General features: G+C 42.2%; 1 protein-coding gene across 1 annotated transcript in view; it reads right to left on the bottom strand.

Moving 5' to 3' along the window:
• gal3st2 (galactose-3-O-sulfotransferase 2) overlaps positions 1-22,880 on the bottom strand; it is a 50,237-nt gene that overhangs the window by 2,761 nt on the left and 24,596 nt on the right. The window contains exons 2-3 of the mRNA XM_080053556.1: positions 16,809-16,913; positions 6,993-7,686 (exon numbers count right to left, since the gene is read on the bottom strand). Coding sequence (XP_079909682.1) covers positions 6,993-7,686; positions 16,809-16,913 — 799 coding nt within the window. The remainder of the gene's footprint in view (positions 1-6,992; positions 7,687-16,808; positions 16,914-22,880) is intronic.

Here is a 22,880-nt window from a genome sequence, read left to right as displayed (position 1 = left end):
TATCAAAAAATAAATCAATATTCGAACGAATATCAGGCAGCCCTAAATATTCGAACCCGTTATGGGCATTATTTTTTGTATTCTTTGCTTGAAAGTTGTTTTCAATTCAGATTCCGAGGCTTTTTTTACGCCTGGTGAAGTTGTGAATCGCGAGCTCATTAGTAAGGCTATTATTGGTCATCTGAGCTCCTGTAGGTGGGCAGTGTTAGAGCGTCCTGGTTTGCGGCAAATTTGGATTTTACAGCAAAACAATGGCCGCGTCAACACTGACAACAGCCCCCTAGGAGGAGATCGAAATTTACACTCCTGACCATCTCAAAAGCAAAGCATGGCGCTACTTTGGGTTCAAGAAAATACAGGGGAAAATAACCGGTAATGATAAAGTAACATGCAGAATATGTAGGACCAAACTCACATACCACGGGACAACCAGCAACTTGAGAACCCACCTGTCTACACTACATCCCGTCAAGCTGGAGGGGGAGGGATCGGGCCGAGGCAGGCCGGGATCGACACCATGCTATCACCTTCACAAGGCCTGTCATGATCCTGCTTGGGCCTCAAGCCTTTGTGTTGTTTTTTCCCCTTTACCCTTGTCTGTGTTCTGGTGTAGTTGCAGGGTTGGAGTCAGGTGTGCTGGAGTCAGTTACCAGCATTCACAGCTGCCATCAATCAACAATCAACTGCTCTTCATATACCCGGCCCTACCTTCCAGACACTGCCAGATTGTAAACTCTGTTACCCAGTCAGTAACTCTCCAGCCACCTAGACCTTTTGTAGTTCCGCCTGCATTTAGCTTGTTGCTAAATTCTGTTCTTTTTTTGCCACAGTCTCCCAGCCTGACTCCTGCCACCAGCTCCAGCCCTCGCCAGCCAGCTCTCCCTCCCTGGACCCCTCTACCTGCCTGCTCTTGCCTGCCTCTGCTCGTCTCCCCGGATTCTCCCCTTGGCACTTCCCTCTGGACCCCCATGCCTGTCAGCCACTCCAGAGCCCGGCCCAAAACCCCAGATTCCTTCTAAATAAACTCTCTTAAACTGGTACTGTCTCTGCGCCTGTGTCCTCCCTGTCCAGCCGTTACAAGGCCTTCCCTATGCCCGTCAACAAAGAGCGACAGATTTGCTGACAAGGTTCTTTCGTGAAGATGTGAGGCCCATTAACGTTCTATATGGGAGCGGGTTTCAAGCTTTCGTCCACGAGCTACAGCCGAGATTCAAGATCCCCTGCTTCCGGACCATCAGTAGTAAAATAACAAAGCTGTACGACACAACCAAAGATGGCATTAGGGGAATGCTGCGTGGAGAAAAACTCGGACTGACCACTGATGGGTGGAGTTCTTTGGCTACTGAGTCCTATGTTACGGTCACAGCCCGTTTCATCGATGAGGACTGAGAGATGAGAAATGTCGTCCTTGACACATCTGAGCTTCAAACCGCTCACACAGCAGCGAATGTCTCTACATGCATCGACGGTATTCTACAAAAGTACCAAGTGGAGCGGGAGTCTGTGCTTCCATCACAACTGATAATGCGACCAACTATGTCAATGCTGTAGAGAGGTACTTGAGGATCACGGATATCCCGTGCATGGCTCACACAATTAACCTGTCAGCGAGACAGGGGCTTTTAGAGCGTTCCGTTGCAACAGCAGTCAGCCGCCTGAAGGCTGCCGCTCAGCATTTCAAGCACTCCCCTACAGACAGCTACTCTTGGAGGACAAGCAGAAGCTCCATGGTCTCAAACCAATCCAGCTCATCAACGACTGCCCCAGTACTCGCTGGAACAGTACATACGACATGATCTGTCGGGCAGCTGATCAACAAGCCCCTATTGCAGCAATGATAATTGAGATGAAACTCAGCTGTCTGGAGCTCAGCAGTGTGGAGTGGACCCTGATGGAGAAGGTCAGTAACGTTGGCTAATTATGTTGGGTGCTCTAATAATATTATATCCCTAATGTTAACATTACTGTTTTGCAAATGTTATAACACATAAGCCTAGTTAACGTAGGCTAAGCTAAGTTTGTGTTTTGTGTAACGTCAAGTGGCACCTAGCCTATATGCGCTTACTGGCTAGCAGTATAGCGTGTCAGCTAGCTATCTAATGTGAGTGGCGCTAGAATAACTTTGTAATTAAATATGTGTTTGTCCCGCGGGTGAAAGACGTGCCCAAGCCATTCAAAGTAGCCACTCAGGCGCTGTCAACAGAAGACTACCCAACAGCCTCAGCAGTCCTTCCCCTGCAGTATGTGCTTCTGACACAACTAATGCCCTCCACCGATGACACGGCAGGACTGAGAGAGATGAAAAAAATTATGTCAACTGATCTGAAGGTGTAATATGGCCCCAACAAAGATGCATTCTTGCTACTGAACACAGCCAACTACCTCGAGCCGCGTTTTCAGCAGCTGGTTCATTTGGAACTAGAGACGTGGCAGGCAGTGCGAGAGAAGGTTCAGAGGGAGCTTGCAGACCTCAGCGAGGAGACGGGCGCGGAAGGGCAAGATGAGAACGCCATGGCTGCGGCACCACAGCACCGCAAGGAAAAGAATGCTCTTAGTGCGATGGGGGACCACTTTGGCAATGTTTACTGCCAAAACTCGGCCGTACCGGGTAATAATTATAATATAAGAAATAATACAAAACGTTTTAATTATCGAGTGCCTTTCATAACAACTCAAACTCGCTATGTATCGAAAAAAGAGAAAATAAAAGTACAAAACGTAGTAAACATTTTTGAATTTATTTTATTCAACAGTTATTTATTTATTTAACAGTAAGACCGACTGAAGATGTGCACCAATGAGCAGAAACCCCCTGTACTGGTGGAAGCAGCGAAGCCCCAAGTACCCCCATCTCGCCCAGCTGGCACGTGGCTACCTGGCAATATGCGGGACATCCGTGAGGTCGGAACGAGTGTTTTCCACCGCGGGGAACATAGTCACAAAGCAACATTCTTCCCTAGAGCCAGAAAATGTGAATCACCTGGGGCCAATCCGAATAGTCCAATCTCCTAACCTATAAGCCTCCTTTCCTATACCTTAACCCCTAAACGTCATCGGGGTTAAGGAGAGATGAAAGGTGCTTCCTATCGAACATAGGAAAAGACAGCACTGTTTCAAAAGAATTCGACTCCACTTTTCCTAACCGACGTCATTGCGCGACGGTGAGTATTGCTGACGTGAGTCACTAGCGTGAAACTACACTATAGCCTATTCGCCGAAAATTGACTACAACAAGTGCTCGTTTGATCCATGCGTTCTTTTCATATTGATTTTAATCAGGTTGTCGCCAACAGAGTGAGAATCACTCCCATATATCCCAATTTACATGTGGAATGAGGCTACACTTATGTTGATGTTGAAATTAACTGCCCCCAGTAACTTCATTAAATGTGAAGTTGGTATTTTATTTTCTTATGGTGTAAATTATGTGCTACGAAAATAACTATTATGATGTTGGTCTTTTATGAGTTCTTTATTATTTATGGGGGAGGGGGGGGTATTTTGTTTTGGCCGAGTTAAATCTTCCTCTCTTCTCCTCTCCTCTCTTCTGTTTTACCTCTCGGTTCGTATTCGTGTAGAGTCGGTAAACTCCGGTGGTGGCCTGTTGCTTTAAATCGATTATGGAGAAGGGCCGATTCCAGACCTTGGGGGACCTGCGGAAGCAGTGGACTGAGTCTGGAGTAGAAACATCCAGAGCCACCGTGCACAGGCGTGTACAGGAAATGGGCTACAGGTGCCGCATTCCCCAGGTCAAGCCACTTTTGAACCAGAAACAGCGGCAGAAGCGCCTGACCTGGGCTACAGAGAAGCAGCACTGGGGCTGGTTTCCCGATAACGTCCTCTCTTAGCGAGCTACGAAGACTCCTACGTTATGACTTACCAAAGTTGTTTACCTCTGTAGTCGTGGTTCCCGAAAGGTCTCTTAGGAGAAGCACTCCTTACGTCGTTCGTACACTGCTGAAATCGATTGCTCAGAGTTCGATTTTCCATTTCCTGCTCATTTCATGCGCAGCTGCATGACAACACTAGGCTATATTATAAAACGTATTGCAGTCTTTGCGAATAAAAGATAGCTAGAAATCCTTCAAGGCAGAAACATGTATTTAACACTAGAAGCGCCAGCGTTCTCTTTATATGCTGCGTAATCAAATCTACCCGTGCATTTCTAGTGTAATATAAAGTCATACATTAGTTTGTTTAACCATCATCTGTGTTTTGGACCTCTTGTTTTATAATCTAAGTATCTTTAAGAACACTAATCACGTTTCGTGGTGGGTCAATAAGGAAACTGAAAGTAGATATAATATCGCCAATAGCCTATATCAATAAAAACAGACGGCCAAAACAGCGTCCAAATGAGCTAAAATCCTAAATACAATAAACATTAACATGGCACACTTATTTTAAGGTAAGCTTTAATTGATTATTAATAATTTTTTTCACACGTTTACATGTTTTGAGCCGGAAGATCCGACAAACTCTGCCCGGCTGCTGTCAGCTGAGCCAGACGAGCCGTGTGGAACACAGTTCGGAGGTTCTCAATAGTATCCAGCTGCAGCCCCGGAGACAACATATTACCATAGCCTATACTGATTTTAAAAAATATATAGAAAATATAGAAACAGCGGAGGAGATTAAGATTAAGAGTGTTTCCAGCAATTATTTTCTTCATGAATGTGTGGCAGTTCCATGCGCAACAGGGATGTCACTTGTGTCCGTTTTACGCATGGTGCATGGTGCTTTAACGGAAGGATATGTGGGGGTCTGTATCTCTGGCGATGCCACAGCGATCGCAGGGACTCTCACTTGTGTCATTAAACTTATACATCTGACTGTATTTCATATCAAAGGGACACAGCAATGACTGTATTAAATATCAAACTGATAAAAACGATCCGACTGCAGGCTATAGTATATCACGTATAAAGTATTTTCATATTGACGGACATCGCATCCATTCAGTTAATGCAAGTCAGTTAGATGACTAAAAAGTACTTGTTCATATAGTTTGAACACTTTGTGAATGGTATTCTGCTAAAATATCAAATAGCCTACTTTAAATATAGGCTACGTGATATACAATACAGTTGGATCGTTTTTAACAGTTTGTTATTAAATACAGTCATCGTGTGTCCGTTTGATATGAAATACAGTCAGATTTATTAGTTAAATGACACAAGCGAGAGCTGAAACACCCCTACGGTAGATCTAAGAAGGCTCCGAGGGCGCTCCAGACCAACCTTACCAACGTATGACGTACGAAAGAGATTCGTAGCAAAGAACGTTTCGGGAAACAGGCGAAATGTTAAGTAGGAACTCTACGTAGGGGTTACGAATGACGTAGCGTTAAGAAGGCTCTAAGAAGGCTTCGGGAAACCGGCCCCTGGACTGTTGCTCAGTGGTCCAAAGTACTTTTTTCGGATGAAAGCAAATTTTGCATGTCATTCGGAAATCAAAGTGCCAGTCTGGAGGAAGACTGGGGAGAAGGAAATGCCAAAAAGCCTGAAGTCCAGTGTCAAGTACCCACAGTCAGTGATGGTCTGGGGTGCCATGTCAGCTGCTGGTGTTGGTCCACTGTGTTTTATCAAAGGCAGGGTCAATGCAGCTAGCTATCAGGAGATTTTGGAGCACTTCATGCTTCCATCTGCTGAAAAGCTTTATGGAGATGAAGATTTCATTTTTCAACAAGACCTGGCACCTGCTCACAGTGCCAACACCACTGGTAAATGGTTTACTGACCATGGTATTACTGTGCTCAATTGGCCTGCCAACTCTCCTGACCTGAACCCCATAGAGAATCTGTGGGATATTGTGAAGAGGAAGTTGAGAGACACCAGACCCAACACTGTGGATGAGCTTAAGGCCGCTATCGAAGCATCCTGGGCCTCCATAACACCTCAGCAGTGCCACAGGCTGATTGCCTCCATGCCACGCCGCATTGAAGCAGTCATTTCTGCGAAAGGATTCCCGACCAAGTATTGAGTGCATAAATGAACATAATTATTTGAAGGTTGACTTTTTTGTATTAAAAACACTTTTCTTTTATTGGTCGGATGAAATATGCAAATTTTTTGAGATAGGGATTTTTGGTTTTTCTTTACTTTTTTGCCAAAATCATCAATATTAAAACAATAAAAGGCTTGAACTACTTCAGTTGTGTGTAATGAATCTAAAATATATGAAAGTCTAATGTTTATCAGTACATTACAGAAAATATTGAACTTGATCACAATATGCTAATTATATGAGAAGGACCTGTATATGTTCTGTTCTTAGGAAGCGGGGTTAAGAAGCATAGGCTGCATAAAATTGAAATAAATAACTTGTGAAGGATATCTTCTGCCTAAAAGTGGTGAATGATTATCTGAATCAAATGTAAAGTGTTGCATTTCGTACCTAAACAGGATTCATAAAATAGATGAATAGGTTTAGAAGAAGTGAAACGCTGAACACGGTGAGTTTAAGTAGAACAATTTTTATATATTTAGTAGATATCCCTGGTAGTCTAGTGGTTAGAATCCGGCGCACTCACCGCGGAGTCCCGGGTTCACCGCTCAGCAGAAGCCATGAGAGTAATGGGAATTTCTTTATGAGGAAAACAGTTGTACTTAAAGCATTGTGCTACAAGTTGGTTAATATGGGTTTGATAGGATATAACTAATACACTTTTGATACTAGCTTTTCATTATAGATCAGACTTTGGAAGTCGAGATCGCAATAGTTCCTGTTTGTATTTTTTTAAATTAAACCTCACCATCGTCATCACCACCTCCTAGGCCTACTGCCTTCCTACAGTTGGGTCCTTCACTTGCTCCATTATATCTGACCCATTCAGTATACCCAGTCACACCACTTTGCCCCTATGGACCATCACAATATGCCAAAGCTCGCTTTCACATTAAGCTTACATTAAAACCCATATGGTGTCCACAAGGACATGTAAACAGTCTCTCAATTTGAATGAAATTAAATCATGTTCTGATAAAACATACCTCTGATTTTTTAAACCTCATATGGTTGCACATGATGTGGAACTCCTTCACACTTCTACTGCTGACACCTTCCACAAAATGTGAAGCAAAGAAAAATGGGTAAAACAATTGGCTGTGTTTGTTCAGAGGGAGTGCAAAGGTCAGGTTCCTGCTTTCCCCATAACGATACAGGATGTTTAAGATGGTGCTGCTAGCTGTTTTGTGTGTCTTAAGGAAGACAATGTGAGACTTTGGTTGGCAGGTTGCTTTAGTGAGGACACTGTTGATGGGAGCCCGAACAAAAGTGGATGGTGTGGGAGTGTTGACAAGCCTTTGGTCCGTGCCAGCTGTTAAACCCTTCTTAGTATGGTGGAGGGCCAAAGAACTGGGAAGTCCAAGGCTCAGCCTGTTTCCATGTTTTGGTAGAAGCAGCTTTCCAAGAGAAACATTTCTTGCATCCATCTGAGAGCTGGTAGCAGTGTTGACAATTGTATCCCTTTGTCTCCACAGAATATAATCCGGTGGCTTTCCATATCTCTTATACTGATGATTAAGAGTTGCAGTTCTTTCTGTTTGTAGTGACTTGACGCTTGTTTTAACGGCCAGGGAAGAGACATGGTTGAGACCTTCCAAGACATTTGGGGTGAGTGTGGGAAACAGGGGTTGTTTGTTGACAGTGAATCTCAGATGTGGGAGTCCAGTCAGACTGTCATTCCTGGAAGAAGTCATAAAAGCATTGTGTAAAATTATTTATTCCCCTGAACTTTGTAAGCTTCCAAAAGACTAATCTTGGCAGTTTGAATTCAAATTTAAATTTGGATTTACGTACAGATAAAGCTAAAAAGAAAGTAAATGACTACCCAGAATTTCAAGATGACATTTGTTGCAATGACAGTGTTTCCCCCAGGAAATGTCTTAGTCAAGGTGGTCACCGGCCAGTCCTACAGGATGCGTGGCGCTGTGAACATTTTGGGGGTATTTTGCTCAAAGATGCCAATGCGCACTAAATAAATAGACAACTGTTTGTTTGAATACAAAAATACAACAGACACTGACCTTACAGTTGTGCAATTTTGTTTGCTATGTGCAGGTACAAATTTTGTGCAAACATGCTGACTGATGCCGACAAAATACAATTAATGAAAACTTCTACTGTTTTGGTGCAATACTATGCAGACACACTAACACATCAAAAGTGCAAATTCAACTTTTTAAAGTTATTTTTTGGATGGGGGGCTGTTGTGCGATTATTGTGGACAATAGGCCTACTGTGATGCGATAGCCTATAATTAATTAATGGTTATTATTAGCCTGCTTGCTTGATTTCTTTTCAAATACAGAGGTTATTGGTCACGTTGGAACATGTAGCCCAATTTAAAACATAAAAATAAAGCAGCAAAAATAAATCTTGTTGGCCTACACTAGCATGCTGTTTTACAAATAACTCAATAGTTGAAATAATACAATGTCTTTTCCCCTTAAAATTACTAAATGCATTTCAAAGACAGTAACAGTGTGACACTTCTGTAAACTTACTGAAACTTGTCTGGGCCATCACTCTCATGCATTCATCAGACTTTTCTCTGCGTCTGAGCTGACAGATAGGTTGTGTTGCCACGTTGATGTGGAGTCTTAAACTATTCTAGCTTTGCACAGCACTTCTTTCTGTTCAGCTAAATATCCCCATAGAGCAGCGCTGCTTTTATATTCGCCACAAGTTCAGTGTGTGCTTGCTTCTGCTCGTTTACTCTCCGTGCCGTAGTCGTCGCGCGCGCAGAGCTGCAGATATACACAGAGCAGCTGATAGTCTGAGCAGAGAGAAACGCTTGGAGACACAAGCGCGCATTTATTTACCGCAAATCGCGGCCTTTCACGCATTATGCGTTATGACCATGCACAAGCACACAGTGCTTATATACTATACAGTGCCTTGCAAAAGTATTCATACCCCTTGGAATTTTCCACATTTTGTCACATTAAAACCACACACGTACATTTATTCTACTGGAATTTCATGTGATAGACCAACACAAAGTGGTGCATCATTGTGAAGTGGAATGAAAATGAAATATGGTTTTATTTTATTTTTTTAAATAAAAAACTGAAAAGCGTGGCGTGCATAAGTATTCAGCCCCCCTGAGTCAATACGTTGTAGAACCACCTATCGCTGCAATAACAGCTGCAAGTCTATTGGGGTATGTCTCCGCCAGCTTTGCCCATCTAGAGACTGATATTTTTTCCCATTCTTCTTTGCAAAATAGCTCAAGGACATGGATTCAGCATCAGATTGGATGGAGAGCGTCTGTCAATAGCAATTCCCTGTACCTGCTGAAGAAAAGAACCCCCAACGCATGATGCTGCCACTGTCATGTTTCACAGTGTGGTTATAACGTGACTAAATGTCAAAAATTTCAAGGGGTATGAATACTTTTGCAAGGCACTGTATGCAGTATCTCAAAAAAGTGAGTACACCCCTCACATTTCTTAAAATATTTCATTATATCTTTCCATGGGAAAACACTGAAGAAATTACACTTTGATACAATGTAAAGTAGTCAGTGTACAGCTTGTATAACAGTGTAAATTTACTGTCCCCTCAAAATAACTCGACACACATTAATGTCTAAACTGCAGGCAACAAAAGTGAGTACACCCCTAAGTGAAAATGTCCAAATTGGGCCTAAAGTGTCAATATTTTGTGTGGCCACCATTATTTTCCAGCACTGCCTTATCTCTCTTGGGCATGGAGTTCACCAGAGCTTCACAGGCTGCCACTGGAATCCTCTTCCACCCATTCATGACAGCATCATGGAGCTTGTGGATATTCGAGACCTTGCGCTCCTCCACCTCCCGTTTGAGGATGCCCCAACGATGCACAATAGGGTTTAGGTCTGGAGACATGCTTGGCCAGTCAATAACCTTTACCCTCAGCTTCTGTAGCAAGGCAGTGGTCGTTTGGAGGTGTGTTTGGGGTCGTTATCATGTTGCAATACTGCCCTGTGACCCAGTTTACGAAGGTTGAGTGCACATGCTCAGCGTCATATCCAGAAGTTGGCTTTGGAAAATAGACCTATGAATACTGCCAGCATTGCTGCAGGGCTTGAAGGGGTGGGGGGTCAGCATGTCAGTGCTCAGACCATACGCCACACACTGCATCATACTGGTCTGCATGGCTGTTGTCCCAGAAGGAAGCCTATTCTAAAGATGATGCACAAGAAAGCCCGCAAACAGTTTGCTGAAGACATGCAGACTACTGACATGGATTACTGCAACCATGTCCTGTGGTCTGATGAGACCAAGATAAACTTATTTGGTTCAGATGGTGTCAAGTGTGTGGGGCGGCAACCAGGTGAGGAGTACAAAGACAAGTGTGTCTTGCCTATAGTCAAGCATGGTGGTTGGAGTGTCATGGACTGGGGCTGCATGAGTGCTGCCAGCACTGGGGAGCTACAGTTCATTGAATGCCAACATGTACTGTGACATACTGAAGCAGAGCATGATCCCCTCCCTTTGGGAACTGGGCCGCAGGGCAGTATTGCAACATGATAACGACCCCAAAAACCCGAAAAGGTCCAACTAGCTCATCTTTAAAGGCAACTATTAGTATCTTTAAAGATGAGCTAGTTTGACCGTTTCGGGTTGAAGATGGCCTCAAAATCAACTCCCAAACCTACTGCCAGTTTCTAGAAGATACTTTCTTCAAGCAGTGGTACAGGAAAAAGTCTGCATCTTTCAAGAAGACCATGATTTTTATGCAGGACAATGCTCAATCACTGCATCGAAGTACTCAATTGCATGGCTAGCCAGTAAAGGCCTTAAGGATGAAAAAATAATGACATGACCCCCTTCCTCACCTGACTTAAACCCTATTGAGAACCTGTGGGCCCTGCTTGAACGCGATATTTACAGTGAAGGAAATCAGTACACCTCTCGGAACAGTGCCTGGGAGGCTGTGGTTGCTGCTGCACAAAAAGTTTATCGTCAACAGATCAAGAAACTGACAGACTCCATGAATGGAAGGCTTGTGACAGTTATTGAAAAAAAGGGTGGCTATATTGTTCACTGATTTTTTTTTTTTTGACATGTCAGAATTTTTTATTAGTAAATTTTGAGTTGTTTTATTATTCTCACTTTAACAGATGAAAATAAACAAGTGAGATGGGAAAATTTTAGTTTTTTTATTTAGTTGCAGAATAATTCTGTATACTAATAGTTGCCTAATAATAGCAAAACATATATATATTCTCGTAAGAAAGACAAAACCTCACTTTTACTTTCGTAAACATTCAGGTTTAGGTTCTTTAACATTTTGGATTGACCGAGAGCACTGTAGTTGTTCAATAATAAAATTAATCCTCAAAAATACAATTTGCCGAAATGTTTTGCACGCAGTGTAGCTACTTGTTACCCTGCGCTCACACCAAAAGTGTCATGAACGTTAGTGGCAGCCCCCAGTTGTTAATTTTCACTTTAATTTTCGCTACGAAGGGTGACTGGAGCCTCACCTGCAGCAGCGCCATAGAAACCACCGGCACACAGGCGTACAGTGTGTCCACACAGTCTGAAGTAAGCCGTGGAGGAAGGACTCCCAAAACATTTACATTGCGGGCTATTTGCACTGAATTGGAAATTATGATATTTTAGAGAGAAAAAAAATACACTGAATTACAAGGTGTAGAGAACAGTGCGCTATTGCAGACTAAAATACTAAGGTTGTAAGTAGGCCTACAGTATTAAGTTGGATGGTCAGATAACATGAGCATTTTCTACTTTGTTGCATGCTTGAAAATTTGAGTTTGAATAAAAGGAAAAAATAATCCAATAGCTGTAAATACTTTTTATTTGTCCAGTATATAATTCAAAATGTAATAAGAGAAAGGCCTTATTTCAGTGTGTCATTTATAAAAAATGTATTACGTTAATTTAGCCTACAGAAAATATGCTATATCGTGAAATGTATCGTTATCGGGATATGAAATGACCTATATTGGGATATGACATTTTGGTCATATCACCCAGCCCTAATGGTGGCCACACAAAATACTGACACTTTGGGCCCAATTTGGACATTTTCACTTAGGGGTGTCCTCACTTTTGTTGCCATCACTTTAGACATTAAAGCAGTTCGGATGGATGTGAGTTTGAGCATTTCAGCACAATCATAATATCCCGCCTTCCTCCAATGCAGCCCCACCCCCTCATTCCTATCCCCGTTTTTTTTTGTTTTGTTTTTGAAGAAACTTAATTTAGGCTACACAAGCAGACTTACTTGCTTAACCCATTGATGACGGCTGCTGCGCGATGCCACATTGGCTCTCCTGCCTGATGCTGCATCGCGCAGCATTATTACTTTATCTAATTTTCATGGCATTCCCAGCATATAATGCACTGTCATTGGTTCAAATACACATGAGGTGGGTTTTGTTGATTTTTTTAAGACCACGTGACCACCCAAAAGTTGTGTGGTTTGCCGAAAATCACGTCAATCAAAAAAATAAAAAATAAAAAAATAAAACAAAATAATAAAAAAAATACGCCGGCTATGTCGGCGACGGAACAGTTAGTGGCGTTTGGTGCACAGAATCAAGGTCTATTATAGACTACTGACGAAAATCACACAACACATTGCATCTATTTATTAACAATATTTAATAATTTTCTAATTCATCTAATTTTGACGATTTTTAGAAATATTTGTTGGTTTGTAAGCGCTAAGGGAGCATGTTTAAACAAAACCTGTGAACCTTAACTTTTAAATGTATTTTATTTCATGTTTCTATGTGCTACACAGGCTTAGATATTAAGGTTTTGGTAGACTTGACAATTCGTACTATTTTTTCAGAAAACCCTCAGGCATTAAGGACATGCATCCTAGATTGCCATAGTCATCAATGGGTTAATACTGTCTCCGTGCACAAAGTGAGTTATATTGTGGCTGAAGAAACTGGTGGCTGTAGTAGGCTACCGGTACCGCGCTGATCTGCTTGTATCACTGGTTTCACTTCAGATATGTCGGCCAGAACACCACTTATGCTTATAATGACACTAGGAGAGGAGGAGTAGGGTTTTATCCGCTCTTTATTTTCCTTCTTTCACAGGCACAGCCGCATATAGATCGCGGAAAAAGAACAAAGGCTTAAACTCTGCTCGTGAGGAGACGTTTGAACAGCTGTTGCGACTCGCGAATCGCAGCCGCTAATAACATGCACAAACTATAACTTATAACAGCGATCGGGACTACATGTACATACTCACACACGGGTGATTCACATTTACACTCAGATAAACACGAATGATGGCTTACTGTGGCAACTTGCTCACACACATCTCACCGAGGGAGAAGCGAAAGGAAACTTACTGAACTGGCTCTCTGGCCGACTGACGTCACGGCCCAACACTAAACAAAACACAGCTTAACACACTGTAAGAAATAACAAGAAATAACAACACTGTAACCTTTTCTACAATGGTCGCTACTCGCTAGGCTACTGTCTGCCGTGGAATCAAAACAAACCCTTTCGTTGAGGACGCGCGTGCACGAATGCGCGGTACACAAGCAGACGGCAAACAGACAGGTCTGTCGGCCAATTAAATCGTTCGGTCCGAACGATTTGATTGGTTGTAGTTTTCACCTAATATTATGAGACTGAAATAATTGTTTCTTTTTATTCCTGGTGGGTCTACCATGCATTTTAGAGTGTAAAAACCTTATTTATACCATTTTAAAGTCATTTAAAATAAGTGTAAAAACTCTACAAAGGTAAGAATAGCTTTAAAGCTGGGGTATGTGATTATTTTTGTTTTTTTAAGATTATTTTTTGGCATTTTCAAGCTTTATTAGATAGTACAGAGTTGAAATGGGGAGACAGAGAGAGAGGGGGGATGAACTGCAGTAAAGGTCCACGGGCCGGATTTGAACCCGCGACCACTGCAACGAAGGCCGGAGCCAATATGGTACACGCTCTATCCACTACGCCACCGGAGCGCCCGGGTATGTGATTTCTGATTGGTCAAAGTTAACATGAGCTTTACACTTTGATCAATCAGAGCAAGGCTCCAATTCCCTGTTCTTATTGGCTGTTGGGACTGTCCATTCACTTTGGCACAACTTTGTTGGTGTAGCGTGTCAGGGAGGGACCATAGGGGAGGGACCAAAGAGAACAAGTGGAGCGGTTGAGGTATTTGGATTCAAATCTCTATCCCAACTGTCATTTTCTCCCCAAATCCTCCACCCCAGCTTTAATGGCTGTGTGTTGAGTTATTTTGAGGGGACAGCAAATTTACACTGTTATACAAGCTGGACACTGAGTACTTTACATTGTATCAAAGTGTCAATTCTTCAGTGTTGTCCCATGAAAAGATATAATGAAATATTTGAAGAAATGTGAGGGTATATATATATATATATTTTTTTTTTGGCCAGTTGGTAGTCGAGGCGGGGGGCTGGCATTGCTAAGGCGGCCGCCTTAGCCATATAGCCCTGGGGGAAACACTGAATTAATTAACTGTGATTTTAATCATTCAAAACACAACACACAGACATGTGGGTAATCAATCATACTGTAATGTGTATTCACATTTTATAAGAATGATGTTAGTTTTTAACATTCCTTGGATTATGTGCAACAATTTTTCATAAACAATTTGGGTTCAAACTTTATTTTTTCAACAGAGTTAGCAAGTGGTTCTAATGACCTTAAATTAAAGCCACAAGGGCTTCACAAAACTGAGAAAAATCAAAGTGTTTAAAGACGTTAAAAGCCATAATGCTATAGGCCACGGTCACATCCACCAATCAATATGAAGTTTCAGTTTTTGGTTAACAAGTCCCAAGAGTGTGTGCACCAAAATTGGTGAAATTCTCTCCATTCTGGATAGAGATACACTTGCATGGCATGGGTAAGTCTTAAAATGCTTTGCAAAACCCTTATGTACCTACCAAGATTCATGATTATTGCACAAATAGTCAAATAATTAGGGGGCCAAGCCCGAGAAGGGCCTGGGACCTCCATAGCCCTGCTGGGCAGGGAACCCTATTGTTTTTGCTGGGATTATTATTAGGGGGCCAAGCCCGAGTAGGGCCTGGGACCGCGTTTTGCAGAGCAACGCGGTTCCATAGCCCTGCTAGACAGGGAACCCTATTGTTTTTGCTGGGATTATTCTTTATTCTTCCATGCGTAAAAAGTGGTAAAAGTGGTGCTGCAGCCCAAACCGTAAAGGGTTGGGACATGCCACTTGCATGGCTGATCCAGGTCCGTGCCTGGTACGCAGACGAAAAAATTCAGACATGCCAGCCACTAGGTGGCGCTACAACAAAGGAAAACGCATTTGGGGCTATAACTCCTACACCGAAAGTCCGACAGTCAAAAACCTTATATCCACAGATGCCCACAAGTCAGATGCATCTTTTGAGATAGGCCACGCCCATTTGCGTATATATAAATTTTTCGCTACATCGAAAAAACTGTGTCAGTCACCAAAACATACTCCTCCTAGAGTTTTCGCCCGATTTGGACGAAACCAAAAGCATTATGCTCTACCGACTCCCACGAGCAAAAGTTTTCTATTTTTTAAAATTTTTCTACGACCATCGGAAGACCAAACGGTAGCGCTTTAAAGATTTGCGAAAATCCCTTTAAAAAAAAAAAAAAAAGGGATTTTCTTGAAACCCAAGGGAGACTATCATGAGGCATACCTGAGTCTATAAAAAAAAATATGGCCAAGAAATTCATATGTTTGCCGGACTTATTAAACAAATGAGTTTTTCACTTTTACTTCCTGTTTCAACGTGTTTTGGCGGGAAAATTCAAAAAAGTGTCTTTACAATGGAGAGGTTGACAATTTGATTTTGCTATAACTCCCCAACCGAACATTGCACATTCAAAAACTTGACATCCACTTGTTTGGTACATTGAGCTGCATCTTTCTATCTAACATAGTTTTGCGAATGTCATCCATAGGGGGCGCCAAAACCACAAAAAGCAAAGAAAATGCGTTTGGGGCTATAACTTCCACACCAAACATCCCACAGTCAAACACTTTATATCCACAGATGCCCACAAGTCAGCTGCATCTTTTGAGATAGGCCACGCCCATTTGCGTATGGGATTTTATTTCGCTACATCGGAAAAACTGTGTCAGTCACCAAAACACACACCTCCTACAGTTTTTGCCCGATTTGGACGAAACCAAAAGCATTATGCTCTACCGACTCCCACGAGCAAAAGTTGTATAAAGAATTTTTCTACGACCGTCGGAAGACCAAACGGTAGCGCTTTAAAGATTTGCACATTAGCTACCTTGTACCAAACTGCTCCTAAATCCAAAACGATTCATCCTATTAACACCAAACTTCACCACTGTGTTTGTCCTATGGTTCTCAGGTTGGTTCTACTTTTTCCTTAAATTGCTCCAAAAGGGGGCGCCAAAAACACACTTGAGCATCTTTCTCTGCGATTTTTTTGCCTTTTGGTCTATAACTCCCAAACCAAACATCCCACATTCAAAAACTTTACATCCCCGGATTCCGTGAAGCGAGGGGCCGGCGCCGCGGACGACGACGTCCGATCCCGAGTCGCGTGGGAGGCTTGGCCCCCGTTCACAACTGCTTGCAGTTCTAGTTACAAATGTTCTTCTAATGTTGTGATTAATAGATGCCATGTTTTGGGACTGATCTTACCAATAGTAAAATGGTGTATGTCAGTCCCACAAGGCAGTACAATTACAACAATACTCAGCTCTGTTAATTCTGAATGGAAAGTGAAAGACTTTGGTCAAACGTTTGTAGTTAATGTTTGCAAGAACTTGGACGGATCAGTTTTTTGAGTGTGGCTTTACCTTGCCTGGCGGGTGACAAAGGACTGAATGGTAATGCCGACTACGAGCAGGATGAGTAATATCCATAGAGAGTGACGCCTGCTACACATTCCTCTCTTGACACACCTGTAAGGGGCACAACACAAAACACACTGTTAAAGCATTCCCAGTATCAGTGCAGACAGACATACCTGTGATATTGACCTTTTTTTGTTTTTGTGAACTGCAACAACGTGTTTTGTGGGCGAAAACAATCTGGTTACAGAAAGTGACAGTTCTGCTGTAGTGGTGTCAATTGTGAGAGCCGTAATAAAATTAAAAACATAAGAACATGGATCATCCAAATACCTTTTCATGTTACTTTAATGGTTTGCCAGCAGAGGACAGATTGTCTTATGCTGATAAACTAACCCTTAGCCATGAGGTGAGGTTTCCTGACCTGTACTCAATTGAGGGGTCAGTTGGTCAAGGATCTAACTAAATGGTCGAATGGCCTGACATCTTCATATACTTTGATGAAAACCCCAGCATCTACACAAAAGAAAAACTCAGGAGACAGACGCTGAACAGCGGGGCCGATAAACGGGCGAACAAATGAGCGGGGAAGGGCGAGCGATGACGGCCTCTGCCGAGCGGCGGGCTGATGATGACAGGCAGCATGGGTAGGCCTCGTTCAGGCGGGTGGCGTGAATTCTCTATGCGGGCGCCATAACTATAATGCGCTGCAGAAAACCCTGTATACTGACAGCGAACTGCACTTGCATGACTGAGTAAGTGTCATCTTTTGTATTTTTTACTGTTAAATTTATGTTAGATCAATGTCTGGTTAAAAAAAAGCGTAGAAAGAACCGCAAAAAAAGGAAAAGGCTCAAAAAAGGGGGGGGGAAATACAGTATGTCACAAAAGTGAGTACACCCCTCACATTTCTGCACATATTTTATTATATCTTTTCATGGGACAACACTGAAGAAATGACACTTTGATATAATGTAAAGTAGTCAGTTTACAGCTTGTATAAGAGTGTAAATGTACTGTCCCATCAAAATAACTCGACACACAGACATTAATGTCTAAACTGAAGGCAACAAAAGTGAGTACACCCCTAAGTGAAAATGTCCAAATTGGGCCCAATTTGGACATTTTCACCTCTCCAGTGTCATGTGACTCGTTAGTGTTACAAGGTCTCAGGTGGGAGTGGGGAGCAGGTGTGTTAAATTTGGCGTTATTGCTCTCACTCTCTCATACTGGTCACTGGAAGTTCAACATGGCACCTCATGGCAAAGAACTCTCTGAGGATCTGAAAAAAAGAATTGTTGCTCTAAATAAAGATGGCCTAGGCTATAAGAAGATTGCCAACACTCTGAAACTGAGCTGCAGCACGGTGGCCAAAACCATAGAGCGCTTTAAAAGGACAGGTTCCACTCAGAACATCCCTCGCCACGGTCGACCAAAGAAGTTGAGTGCACGTGATCAGCGTCATATCCAGAGGATGGCTTTGGAAAATAGACGCAAGAGTGCTGCCAGCATTGCTGCAGGGCTTGAAGGGGTGGGGGGTCAACCTGTCAGTGCTCAGACCATACGCCGCACTCTGCATCAAATTGGTCTGCATGGCTGTCATCCCAGAAAGAAGCCTCTTCTAAAGATGATGCACAAGAAAACCCGCAAACAGTTTGCAGAAGACAAGCAGACTAAGGACATGTATTACTGGAACCATGTCCTGTGGTCTGATGAGACCAAGATAAACTTATTTGGTTCAGATGGTGTTAAGCGTGTGTGGCGGCGACCAGGTGAGGAGTACAAAGACAAGTGTGTCTTGCCTATAGTCAAGCATGGTGGTGGGAGTGTCATGGTCTGGGGCTGCATGAGTGCTGCCGGCACTGGGGAGCTACACTTCATTGAGGGAACCATGAATGCCAACATGTATTGTGACATACTGAAGCAGAGCATGATCCCTTCCCTTCGTAAACTGGGTCGCAGGGCAGTATTCCAACATGATAACGACCCCAAGCACACCTCAAAGATGACCACTGCCTTGCTAAAGAAGCTGAGGGTAAAGGTTATGGACTGGCCAAGCATGTCTCCAGACCTAAACCCCATTGAGCATCTTTGGGGCATCCTCAAACGGAAGGTGGAGGAGCGCAAGGTCTCTAATATCCAACAGCTCCGTGATGTCGTCATAAATGAGTGGAAGAGGGTTCCAGTGGCAACCTGTGAAGTTCTGGTGAACTCCATGCCCAAGAGGGTTAAGGCAGTGCTGGAAAATAATGGTGGCCACACAAAATATTGACACTTTGGGCCCAATTTGGACATTTTCACTCAGGGGTGTACTCACTTTTGTTGCCTTAAGTTTAGACATTAATGGCTGTGTGTCGAGTTATTTTGAGGGGACAGTAAATTTACACTGTTATACAAGCTGTAAATAGACTTATTTACATTGTATCAAAGTGTCATTTCTTAAGTTTTGTCCAATGAAAAGATATAATAAAATATGTGCAGAAATGTGAGGGGTGTACTCACTTTTGTGACATACTGTATACACTCGCCGGCCTCTTTATAAGGTACACCAGTTAAATGTATTGTTATAACTAATCAGTCAATCGCATGGCAGCAACTCAATGTATGTAGACGTGGACAGGACGACTTGTTGAAGTTCAAACTGAGCAACAGACCAAAACAGCGCAACACTGAACAAGGTCTACTGGCATTATGTTGAAAGACGAGGTAAGTAAAGTTACACAGTTTTACCGTCTGACAAACTTATTATTCATTGGAAATTGTATTTATAAACCATACTTGCTGGCAAGCATAATATAACGTAGGGTTATGGATGTTGAACTAATCACTTCTTGCATGATACATTGATGAGACGTCGGCTTGCTACCAGTCAGCTTTATCAACGATAGTTATGTCTAGCTCAAAATATATCAAATAGTGAATGTATCACAATGAAAATAGTAATTTCATACACTGTCACTGTTTTCATTTCAGGATTCCCTTTCTGAAGATTATGGAGCGTCGCCTCAAGATGATAGCAGTGAAGCTACAGGGAGGAGGATGAGCTCAAGCTGCTATACCAGTGGTTTTCAAACTGTAGGGCGCGCCCCGGCAGGTAGGGCGCGGATGAATATGTGAAATAACAAAAAAAAAAATCTGAGTTTGTGTTTTTGATATTAAAATCATCATGATAAGAAAATGTAAGTTATCATACAAAAAAAGGAATACAATGTTTTGGTCTGGATAGTTAATAGCCTAATAATTGAATCAGTTCATCTGGGAGGTAATCTGAGGTTAACTGATCACGTCACGTTCACGTCCTAGCACAGTGTGTATTGAGTTTCTTTAAAAACATTTGGAAATGGGGCTGCCCTCAGTTGCCCATGCACTGTGTATAGTCTATAGCCTATTTCAGCCTTGTCTGTGGAAATAAAGCTAGCTGGACAAGAGTTCTTCTGCTTCGTTCCTCTCACTGCATTTAAATGCATTCATTATATTACAGAGAAATACACTCACCGGCCACTTTATTAGGTACACCTCTTCAATTGCATTTTAAAAACAAAAAGCTAATCAGCCAATCACATGGCAGAAATGTAATGCATTTAGGCATTTAGACATGGTCAATACAATGTACTGAAGTCAAACCGAGCATCAGAATTGGGAAGAAAGGTTGGTTCCTGTTGGTGTGAAAGGGGTAGAGAGCCACAGGCTATAATAGAGGCAGACCAGTGAAAGGGGAATATCTCAGTTTATAGTTTATGTAACGGCATGTTAACTCACAGGAATAAAAAACGTTTGTAACACAGAAATTGTTAACGGAATTTAATTAAGTACGGGCCCTCAATGTATTGAGGGCCCGTAATTATTACTCTCCACCATACTTATTAAGTACGGGCACTCAATGTATTGAGGGCCCGTAATTATTACTCTCCACCATACTTATTGGTGTGAATGCTGAAAGCATTCACAGCATTGATATTCTACGTATTTATTATTGGTGTGAATGCTGAAAGCATTCACAGCATTGATATTCTACGTATTTATTATTCCGTATTATTATTCCGCCATATTCAGGCCCGGCCATATCTTCAACATGCTTCATTCCACAAACTTCCTTCAACTATCCTCATATTCAGCCCATTTTTCACATTATTGCTTTCATTCAAAATTTTCAAAAAAATTCATAACTTCATAATTAATAAGCAATTAAACCAAAATTATGAAAAGTTTCAAATCTCTTCTCCTCCCTGGGAATTCATCCTAGAAACTCCATTCTTATGTCTAAATGTTCAGCTCATTCCAGACAACAATAACTCATGAACATTTTTTTCATAAAATCCATAACTTCAAATAAATTCGACTTTTTATGAAATTAATATTTCATGCAAAATTACGATTCCTCCTACTCGTTCATACTTCATCGTAGAAACTCGATTCAAAGTGTCCCATGTTCGTCTTGCACGGGAGCACATTTCCATAATTCACTATTTTTTCATAAAATTCATAACTTCAGAGATATTTAAAGGTTTATTACACCCAAAATCCGTATTAAGAATGCATTGGGAAATCGGCAAAACGCTGAGCGTTTTGCACTGATTTCTAACACTTCAAGCTCACTGATAATTCATCCTACAAAATTAATTTCTTCGAGAAACAGTTCAGCTATCTTTCGTCTTTCATTGTTAAAATTCAACCTTTTAAAAAAAATGCATAGTTTTCAAATTACTCAGCCATGTTTGACGCATGTAACATCAATTTTAGTGATATTTAGAGTGTGGCAGAGTGGAAGAGAGGGAATAAAAAAGAACACCAGAAATCTAAACGTAAATTGCTCTCAATTCAAAAGTTTTTACATTAAAGAAACACATTTGACACTGAATATTAATTGGAATCTTCTGATTCTGAAAGTACGATCATTTTTTCTGTCAGACAAACGGTTTGCGAGATATGAGAAGCAGTTTGGGCTTATGCGTTCATTTAAAACCTCTGTCTGTGTGATCTGGTTGGGGAGACAAGTGGCCGTACGTGTGTAGATTACCAGCTGTTTACAATTGACACTGATTAGCTGTCTGTTACCATGGTGACCCCTGAACGTGCACCTGCCTTTGACTCAACGATGACATTATTGGCTAATGTAGGTCAAACTCCAATCCCTTATGCTCCATAGAGAGGGAGAGGGAGAGGGACACACACACACACACACACACACACACACAGACACACACACACACACACACACACACAGACACACACACACACACACTCACACCACACAGACACACACACACACCACACAGACACACACAAACACACTCACACCACACACACACCACAGACTCTCACACACACACACACACACACACACACACCACACACACACACACACACACACAGACACAGACACACACACACACACACACACACACACACACACACACACACAGACACACACAGACACACACACACACAGACACACACAGACACACACACACATACACAAACACACACCACACAGACACACACACACACACACACACACACAGACACACACACCACACAGACACACACACACCACACAGACACACAACAGCCACACACACACACACACACACACACACACACACACACACACACACACACACACACACACACCAGAGAGAGAGAGAGAGCGTATGGAGAAAATTCAAGATGCGTTACCTCAGTAATTTTTCATCCGATAAACTTCATTCCACATTTTACATGTTCAGCTCCTTCATGGCATTACATGGTAGTATCCTGATTGAGCTGAACACAGGGTTGGGGGTTCGATTCCCCGTTCCAACACCAAATTTTAGACTTCACCGGATTTTCTTAAAAATTTGCACAGATGTTGAGTATGACTCAGAGATGACATCACAAGAGTTTAGAGGTCAAAGTTCAAATTTCAAGGTCACTGTGACATTGCCTTTTGTGACTGCATTATCTCATGAACGCTTCCACGGTTTTTCTTCAAATTTTGCACAAATGTTGATTCTGACTCAAAGATGAACTGATTACATTTTGGAGGTCATAGTTCAAGGTCATAATTCATTCCTCAATTCAGCTAGAAAGTCCATTCAA

The sequence above is a fragment of the Ammodytes marinus genome (assembly GCF_949987685.1).
Source record: "Ammodytes marinus genome assembly, chromosome: 3".
Lineage (NCBI taxonomy): Eukaryota > Metazoa > Chordata > Actinopteri > Uranoscopiformes > Ammodytidae > Ammodytes > Ammodytes marinus.
Note: the sequence above shows the minus strand (reverse complement) of the source record. Positions and strands in the feature narration are given on the sequence as shown.